This window comes from Podarcis liolepis (genome assembly GCF_965112155.1).
Source record: "Podarcis liolepis genome assembly, chromosome: 4".
Lineage (NCBI taxonomy): Eukaryota > Metazoa > Chordata > Lepidosauria > Squamata > Lacertidae > Podarcis > Podarcis liolepis.
In genome coordinates, this window is record NC_139558.1 from 43,781,591 (window position 1) to 43,791,387 (window position 9,797).

The 9,797-nt window shown below is 43.1% G+C and overlaps 1 protein-coding gene across 2 annotated transcripts; it reads left to right on the forward strand.

Moving 5' to 3' along the window:
• Positions 1–2,458: 2,458 nt before the first annotated feature.
• SAT1 (spermidine/spermine N1-acetyltransferase 1) lies at positions 2,459–7,588 on the forward strand. Of its 2 annotated transcripts, none has more exons than XM_083502119.1 (6): positions 2,459–2,594; positions 4,368–4,419; positions 4,516–4,599; positions 5,933–6,034; positions 6,130–6,170; positions 7,033–7,588. In XM_083502119.1, exons 1-6 carry the CDS (start codon positions 2,550–2,552, stop codon positions 7,201–7,203), a joined length of 495 nt encoding a protein of 164 aa, XP_083358245.1. In that variant the 5' UTR covers positions 2,459–2,549; the 3' UTR covers positions 7,204–7,588. The 2 variants fall into 2 exon arrangements, with proteins under 2 accessions (XP_083358245.1, XP_083358246.1); XM_083502120.1 differs by having other exon boundaries at positions 2,584–2,979.
• Positions 7,589–9,797: the final 2,209 nt, after the last annotated feature.

Consider the following 9,797-nt stretch of genomic DNA (forward strand, 5'->3'; position numbering starts at 1 on the left):
GCATCCTTAAGGCAATCAAGAAGATATTTGTAATACGCAGAATGGGTTTGTTGCTCTAATGAAATTGCAAAGAGATGGTTAAAATGTACTGAGTTACTGCCATCACTTGAGTTACATAACTGCTTTATAATAATATCATTTCCCCTGTATGTATATATAGTAGTACCTTGGTTTACAACCATAATCCGTTCCAGAGGTCCATTTGTAACCCAAGGTGCGCTTTCGCCAATGAGCCCTCCAAAAAAAATTTGTTCATAATCCAAAAAAATGGGTTGTAATCAAAAAAAACCGTTGCAAACTGGGACACGCACTTCCGGGTTTGACGTGTTTGTAATCCAAAACGTATGCAAACCAATATATATGCAAACCAAGGTACCACTGTATATGGATGGTAGTGGGCTACAATGAGGTGGCTTTTTCTTTCTTGCTATACATGCAAAAGGCAAAATGAGGCCATATTTGCCACCACCTCCTTAGTGGGGCTGAAGCTCATGCTTCGTATTGTGTTGCCTCTTCTTCTTCCCCTTTGAGGCTATATGCACACTAGCAGCTTAAAACACAGCACGGTTGTGTCCCACACCCCGTTTTTGAAGCTGGCATCTGTGCACATGCAGCGGCTTGCCTCTGTATGTGGGTGGCAGATGGGTGTGGTTGCCAGCATGGTCCCCAGTTAATGGGCTGTAGTGTTTCTCCCCAGGATACTGGGGGAAATGTCTGCTTTTTAATGCTATTTTTGGATTTTCTGTGCTGTTTTCTCCTCCCCTTCTGGGCGAAGCATGCATAGGATGTGGCAGTTTATTTCTTTTTCTCTTCCCTCCCACACATGTAATTAGAAACATACAAGGTCATTTTTCCTGCTCTCTAATAAATTTTGTTCTTCTACCTATCAGGATGATCAACCTATGCGCCTCCAGATTTTGTTGAACCACCACTCCAAACACCTCAAACCGCCGGTCACGCTGGCTGGGTCCGATGTGAGCTTAAAATCACAAAAACCCCCAAAAAGCTCAGTAAATTTGTGGGTGTTAGGAATTTTACTTTTTGAAATATGGCAACCCTGTTTCTCAGACCATACATTTATATATGTGGGAGAGGCTAACCATAGTTAATACAGTCCAGATGGTGACTGCGTCACTGGCCATAATTTCCATCTGATTTATTTGTTTATAAACCCACAAAAAGTCCTCGAGGCCCCACATCTCTGCATCTGCCTAAAAACAAAAACAAATGGCCAAGCTGCTTGTACATTTATTAGAAAGAAGATTATAACACTGATTCATCTCTGTTCGTCTCCTTAAAGCAAGGAGTTAGATGGAACAAGTCCTGAGAGCAGATGGTGTTCAACGTGTTACAACAAAGTTAAAAATTCACAAGCTTTGCAGGCAGAAGGTCCAGGGTTCTGTTCCTGGCAGCTCCAGACAGGGTTGGGAAAGACTCCAGACAAAATCCCTGGAAAGCTACAGCCAGTCAGCATTGAAAATACTGAGGTAGGCAGACCAATCGCATAAGGTGGTTTCTGGAGTTCTTGTAAAATTATTACCCCAAAGCTACTCAACTGTGGCATTCCTTTTTGAGCAGGGCTAATAGCAACCTCTGTGAGACAATTCAGACTGGGGACCTGGCATAGGTTTCTTTGCTCCCCTCCCTTTCCCCAGCACCACTTCCTTGATCAAATGGTCCTTCTCTGGCAGCTACTTTGAAGTAAAGGCAAAGACAATGAGAGATGTCACATAAGATATGTACCTTTAGGCAGTGTCATAGCTGGAGAGGGAGGGGCTAGCTGGGTTTTTTGCTCCGGGTGAAGCCTCCAGAAGGTCGACATTGAGGCTCCCTGCCTGTGTACATGTGTATGCAAATGTGTGTGGAGTGTGTGCCAAGCAGGGTGTGTGCCAAACAAGTGTTCCAAGACTTGTTCATATACCAGACTTGCACAAAGCAGGTTTTTGTTTTTGTCTTAATTGTGTGGCCAGTGACCAGCGCATGGAGAAGTACCTGGCCAACAGAACTAGGGGATGTGGTGATAGATGGCACCTAGCAAAACATTACCGCACAGCACACATGTAGAACCAAAACCCACCTACAAAATGAACTTCAATACCCTCATAGTTGGGTAGCATGTGATTTATGTTGGATTTCCCCGTTACCACACTGAGGGCTGATTGCTGTTTGTCCTGATTCCCCTGGGGGAAGCGAGGGGCAAACAGAGGTATGGATAAGCCCAACTGGGGATCAGGAAAATCCAAATAAAATGGGGGGGGGGCTTGGGGAGCCACCTGGATGAGAACAATGCTGTGCAGATGATGTGAAAAACACGTGTGCATAGGATGCTAAACTGCCATGTATATTTAGTCCTCCCTTGTGAGAATACATCAGTAGGTGGGATAGGAGCCTTTGTGGAAGGCTGTGCCGCAAGGGGGGTTGCAAGGAGGTCAGGAAGCCTGAGACAAAGGCCCTCTCCTCTCCCTCCAGGGCGCGGTGATGTGCGGGTTGCTCGCTCCAGAAGGTGGCGGTCTCCGCACAGCCTTGCTTGCCTTTTGCCTCGGGCCTTGATGAGTCAGAAGTTTCCACCCGGCATCATTTCCTGGAAAGATGAGGTAAGAGATGAAGGAGGAACGGCGCGGGGGGGGGAGAATAGAGGGGCAACTTGTGATTGGCTGGGAGTGGGGATGGCGGTGGCATAAATAGGGGCTGCTCGGCGGGCACCCGGAGTAGAGTCCGCTGCGCCCTCGTTCGGTGGCTTTGCTGTTTCGCTCCGAGAGCTGCTGCGGGATGCTGGCAGCCTGACTGTGCCTGTGCCGCCGCCGCAGCTGCCCACGCCGCGCCCGGGACGCGAATGAAGAAACTGCTCCTCCTGCTCTTCAACTATCGGGGACTCACGCGAGGCGGGGGACGCAAAGGGAAACGCCGCCGAAAATGGCCTCGTTCCGTATCCGCGCCGCGCGGCCCGAGGACTGCGCCGACCTCCTGCGCCTCATAAAGGTAGATCTCGCTCTGCGCCAGGCCAGGCGCAGGCAAGAAACGAGCAGATGCAATGAACAAGAGTGGAAAAACAAAAGTCACTTCCATTGGCCTCCTTTCGTCTTAAGCCTCTTGAGAGGTTTTTTCTTTTTTTTAATATAATAAAAGTTGTTCTCTGAACTGAGCGCGCCGTCCTGGGTGGCGGAGGGGGAAGGAAGAATTGCGCGCTTTTATCTTTGCCAACCAGAAGGGCTGCTTAGCGAGGCACGCCAAAGTAGGGCATTTTTATCAGTTGCCACCACACGCCTTCCGACTTTTTAAAAAAAGGAACGACAACAAAAATTAGTTAAGGTGGGATAAAAGTAAGAGACTGGACGACACGGATCTCTTAGTATTTTTACCCGTAGATAAGCCTGCACCTGCTTTAGGCGGTTTGTGTAGCAAACCAAAATGCTAACGTTTGACGTGTATAGCGAGAGAGAAATTCCCCACGTATGTACTCTGCGACACACCAGTTTGAACTGCAATCTTATACGTTTGGAGTGTAAACATGCCTAGAATTTCTCGCCATGGCAGTTACTCTGGAAGCAAAAACGATCTTGTGTTTTCGATCTTTCAGGAGTCCCCCCCCCTCCAGTTCTTGTCTAGCTTAGCACATACAGTTCAAGGGCAAAGGTAGGCCACTGAGGGTGGGAACTGTTTGTTCTACAAGCGAAATAACTTCCTTCTGGGCACAGACACCTTTGCCCTCCTGAGTTGGCAAAACATCCTCTTCCTGCTGTTGCGAAATAGGCTGCAGACAGTTTCTACCCTCTGCACAAGTGAATGCTGTAAAGAAAAAAGGAAGCAAGGACCCAGCGCCAGAACTGCACTTGAAAGTGATTCAGCTGTTCATCTGGTCTAATTCCTTTGATGGGATGTCCCATTAGATACAAACATTGAGGAACACATATTTCACTTGGGAATTCCCCCCCCCCAAGGTTTAGCATTAACTTACATTTCTTAAATACATTGGAATTATTATTAACCCTTTCGTTCCTGTCATTTTAAATGCTTAAAACATGTCAAGAATGGAACAGCTCAATTCCGTGCATCCTTATTTGGAAGTAAGTCTCAATTGTTCACTAGGGCCTGCTTTGGGGGCAATGTGTGTAAGGGCTGCCTTCTTAATCTTTAGGCAATTCCCTCAGGTCCTTCAGGGTGTAGAATCAATACTGTACATAATCCATTAACTGTATAGTTCCCTACTGAATTTTCACTCTTCTCAGAAGAGAAGCAGATAGTATTCTATAAAATGGGTTTTTCTATATAGACTATGGTCCATGGCGCAAGAAAAAGAAGTGCAAAATATGTTAACAGAAGTTGGTCCAATGAAATATAACTAAACATATATGCTTTGTTTTGGACAGGAGCTTGCTAAATATGAAGAAATGGAGGATCAAGTGGTACTGACTGAAAAAGGTAATATAAAATAAGACTACCAGGACAGTTTTATGACAATTCAACCTGGGGATAGGAAAACTGTAGCTAGATAATACATTTATTGTAATCCTGTAGATCTACTTGAGGACGGCTTTGGAGAACATCCCTTCTACCACTGCCTTGTTGCAGAAGTGCCAAAAGAACACTGGACAGCTGAAGGTGAAACTTTTTTAAAAAATTAATTAGAAAATCACAGAATGTAAATAACAATGTTTATAATAAGTAAGACTCTAGCCATACTTCATTGCAAAGGTGAATGCTAAAACTTACTGAACTTTTCAAATTGTATCTTATTGTTCAGTTATCCTGAAGGTGATGGAGAACCAGGTATAATCGTAAAAGAACAAAACTATAATTCCACTTCGTTACATGGCTGTTTTTGTTTGACCCTGACTTATCACTATGTAATCCTGTTGAATCACATGTTTTCTTTAATTTGTCCCCAATCTTCAGGTTACAGTCTCTAGCTTCGCCATGTACATGGCCCTTCCGTGTACATGGATGGGCGGGGAGGTAACTAAAAGATCCGTTACACAATAAAGTAGATGATCATGATATATGAGGTAAGGTCTCCAGGGTCAAATCCTATTCCAAAAATGTACCTCAAAAAGAAAGAGAAAAAAGCATATACAAAACACTCGGTAGATCAGAAATCCTGTATGTAACTCTGTTCCTTGGATTACATGTAACAAGATTGAAGTTCTAAATATGAATATTGACTAGGATGTAGTAAGGATAGTGAACAATTGTTCCCTTTGCAAGCAGAAGCATAGGAGAATGACGCAAGCAATGAAACAAAGAAAACACTTGAAAGCAACCACTATTTCCTTGAAATATTCATATTGGAAAAATAATAGCTGCTGTATTTGCTCTTAGCTGTCACAAAGGCAATCCTGTAGTCTCGTCCTTTAAAAAAAAAGAGTGATTGCATTGTAAACAAATGGACATCAATTAATGTGGAAAACAAACTTCAGGGGCTTTTGCTTTGGGAGTTTTATGTGCCAAAATCTAGAAGGAAGCAGAGTTGAAATGTTTGCCACAATATTCTGATCTGCCGTGTAAAATTGTAGAAGCCTGAATTGTTTTCCAAAGTGGTATCAATAGGGTATGTACAGAGACTCTCCAGCGAAAGGCTATAATTATGATGTAATTGTTGACACAACTTGCCAGGTGTTGCAATTACGTAATTCCTGGGTATGTGCAAGAACAACATGAAACTGTGACCAAAAATATGATGCTGGTTTTTGAGGGTCTTAGAACTTTCCAGGATGGCCTTAACTTGCTAGGAATTCCTGTCTTACTTAAACTGCAATTCATTATAATGTGATGAGTGCTAAACTTGGCTTATTGCATCATAAGATTAATTTTGCATGTTCGGAGTGACTATTTTGGCACAAGCATGTGATATTTCGTATATACTAACATGTTGCTTTATTAAAAAGGTACTCTGTATGTATGCACATGTATGTAAAATAAATATGTTTTGTTGCAGGATACAGTGTTGTGGGCTTTGCCATGTATTACTTCACGTATGACCCATGGATTGGAAAACTGCTGTATCTTGAAGACTTCTTTGTAATGAATGAGTTCAGAGGTACCATTTAAATTTTAAGGAAACATTTTACAATTAAGTTTGATTCAACCCTTCTAAAAACATGACTAATAAAATTGCACTTGTTTTATTTTTAGGTTTGGGCATTGGTTCAGAAATTCTAAAGAATTTAAGTCAGGTAAGAAGCTGATATGGGAAAAGTGTTCTAAAATGATCACTTAACCAAAATCACACTTAGTTGGGAAATTATTCAATCCAGATTGTGCAGTGCCCATTGATAAGTGTGCCTTTGATTGAGTTTGCATTAATACAGCATAGAAAGCAGTATCCCAATAGGTACAAGAAGTACTTTTATTTAGAACACATCCCAACATGTAATTTTTTTACATAAATGTTTTTAACAGAGTTGTGTCATTAAAGCATTTCCTGCACCTATTGGGATATCTCTCATGCTGCTTTTAAATATCCTTTCTTGGATTAATGGTGCTGCCTTCTTTGTGACAGCCTAGCCCATGATAGAGTTCTCTGTGGTAGCACACTGTCTCATTGTTCTGATGATGGGAGTGTTCAGATGACCAGTCCACCTTGGAAACATCCTCTCAAAGGAGGTATAAGTAGTAAACCGCATGACCAAATGTAGCGTGGCTCAGTACCATGTGTCTTTTCAAGGAAATACTGTACAGCAGAAGCACACCACTATGTTTGAACTTGTGAATATTGCAATATCCACCAGGCCATTCAGATATTTAGGGTTCCCCTTCTGCTTCAGTTGCATATTGGCATTATTTGTTCAAGGTTGCAAACTGCTCAAGAAGCACATTGGGAATGTTTTTTGTAACTTATCCTAGAGCTCTTCGTTTTCAAGAGATTTATAGTGGACTAGGGAACCTAGAAAATAGATCAAGTAGGGATTCAGTGAAACAACGTAACTGCTACCACATCTGGAAATTCCCTACATAGAACTTTTTTTAAGAAGCAGTACCACATCCCAGCACACAGAAATACTCCCTTAATTATTCCTGCCCATTTTCTTTCTCTAGGTGGCTGTCAAATGTCGTTGCAGCAGTATGCACTTCTTAGTAGCTGAGTGGAATGAGCCTTCCATCAGGTTCTACAAGAGACGGGGAGCTTCTGACCTGTCATCTGAGGAAGGATGGAGACTTTTCAAAATAGACAAGGAGTACTTGATGAAGATGGCAGCTGAAGAGTGAGGAGCTGAGCTCTCAGGACAATAGCAATTTGCATCCAATAATTCCTTTTTGACTGTCCTTCCTGTTTCCTATCCAACCTTGTAGTAATGAAATAAGTTAATATGGACCCTAATTCAAAAGCTTTATTGTTTATTACCAGTGGCATAAATATGATTGCTGGAGTTTTGGGACTCTAATCCCACAGGCAGTGACAGTTACAGAGTCAAGTTACTTGTCTGCCTCCATCCTCTCATCATTACACCCGTGATCCAGAAATGTATATTGTATATAACTTCATTCTTGTAAGTGTCATTCAAATGTGTACAGTGTACACACTGGTAGGGTTTTTTTCTTAATTATTTGCATTCATAAGCAAATAAACTGTTTTTCATGCTAGCAACACAAACTGGTGTAATATTTTATTCAGTGGTTCTTTGATGCACTTGTTTGTTATGTACTTTTAGACCCATGAAATTTCATTGATATCACCGTGGGGAGATTTGCAAAGACTTTGGTTCCCCCCCCCCAATCAGCTGACTTCGCTGGTGGTGTCATCAGTTAATGAGCTGCAGGGAAGGGTTAATGTCTGGTTTTGAGCAGTCTTTAAAAAGCTGCCACAAGACTTGTTTTTGCTGCAATGTCTTTAACGGTTGCTAAAAGCCAATGTGGGTGGCGCTGTGGTGTAAACCACTGAGCCTTGGGCTTGCCGATCGGAAGGTCGGCGGTTTGAATCCCCACAAGGGGGTGAGCTCCCATTGTTCAGTCCCAGCTCCTCCCAACCTAGCAGTTCGAAAGCACGTCAAAGTGCAAGTAGATAAATAGGTACCGCTCCAGCGGGAAGGTAAATGGCGTTTCCATGCACTGCTCTGGTTCACCAGAAGCGGCTTTGTCATGCTGGCCACATGACCTGGAAAAACGGCCTGCGGACAAACGTCAGCTCCCTCGGCCAGTAAAGCGAGATGAGTGCTGCAACCCAAGTCATTCATGACTGGACTTAACTGTCCTTTACCTTTTAAAAGCCAACAAACTTGTTCATTCCACCTCCTGTATTGTTTTTCTTTTTAACCTACTCTTCTTCTCCCCACCTTCCCCCAAAATCAGTATATACAACTGTCCTCTCATTGCTTAAGAGTCAGAGTGTGCCGGTTATTTCCTGTTAGCAGTGGCTTTGGCAAGAATTTCCAAGGAAAGCCCCCATTACACTCTCTTATAATCACAGTCTGAGAATGATACCAAAGAACGTAATCTGAGTTTCTTTGGCTAACGTCAGCAAGTTGGGCACATTTGGCATCACTGACTCATTTCCTGTAGAGCTTTTATTGTTTAGCTTACAAACCACATTTCTCATACATTATACCTCTAGGCACAAGTCTTTTTAAGGAAATGAAAAACACCTCTAGTATCCTTTTATATACTAAAGGGGGGGAAGCATGCAAGGCATACACACAGAGAAATGTATGCTACCTTTTCTCACACCCATCCTCCTGTATCTCTCTCACTTGGGTTGTGATGGGCATCCTGCAACTCTTAATGTTGTTGGATTCCCAGCTCCCACTAACTGCAGCCAGCCTGTCTAAGGAGCTGGGGTGATGGGGGTTGTGGTCCAGGAGAACCTGCAGCCCATCCCTGCTCTATCAAGAAAACATTACTTCAATTAGTAGTAATTCTCATTAGCACTTAGTTTTCCCCTGCTAAAGCCACTTTGTGATGGGTGATCAGTAGCAGACCAGGACTGCGGAACCTTTTTCCGCTCAAAGGTCACATTCCTTTCTGGCCAACCTTGTGGGGGCCATGTGCCAGGTGTGATTGGGGCTAGCGACAAAAGTTGATGGAGCAACCAATGTGAGTTTGACCTTGGTACAGTAGTCTAGTTTCTACACACACACATATCCCTCTGTCATCTTTATCCAGGCAAGCAGAAGGGATTATGAGTTGAAGACCACGTTCCGATCACACAAAAACACTCAAGGAGGATGTGTTGGTCAAAGTGTGGTCTGGATAATCCCGAGGGCCAGTTAGAAAGGCCTGAGGTTCCCCGTCGTCACCCTGCTTTTCACTTAAAGTGTGTCCCCCCCTCCCAGTACTTGTTTGCCATGCCACCTTCTCATCACTTTGCTTTCTGGACTGACAACCAGCAGACATGAGCGGAAGGCCTCTCAGGAAGGGGATATGACACTGGAGGCTCATATCACTGCCTCTCGGGCTTTAACAACTGTTACTATATTTAAGAACAAAAGCGGGGAAATGAAAACCAGAACTGCTCGAGGGCAATATACAGCTTGTCTCTCTTAAGCCAATATTAAAGTACCAGAAATCTGAATTTCCCAATGCATTTTACAAGCTGACAGCACATGAATAGAACAATGGTGGGTGCATGTTTTAATAATTCAGCCAAGCCTTTCTTAACACAAGGTGTCGGCTATAGGCAACAAAAAGGGAGGGAAATGACACAGAAACTGTTTATAGCACTGTTCAGATTTCTTCAGCAGGATATGAATTTAGAGAAGTTCATAATCACGTCAGCATGTCAGTTTGGTTAGCCCCAGCATACTGAGAAATAGGATCCTACATAGAAAAATAAATCACTTAAATGAATACAAGCAACAAAAGAAAAC

What these genes read in the sequence shown, in the direction of transcription:
- SAT1 (XM_083502120.1), top strand. Translation starts at nt 2,914, where the DNA reads ATGGCCTCGTTCCGTATCCGCGCCGCGCGGCCCGAGGACTGCGCCGAC. An exon ending in TGTAATGAATGAGTTCAGAG is followed by an intron (nt 6,035 to 6,129) that starts GTACCATTTAAA and finishes TTTTATTTTTAG; the next exon opens with GTTTGGGCATTGGTTCAGAA. An exon ending in TTCTAAAGAATTTAAGTCAG is followed by an intron (nt 6,171 to 7,032) that starts GTAAGAAGCTGA and finishes TTCTTTCTCTAG; the next exon opens with GTGGCTGTCAAATGTCGTTG.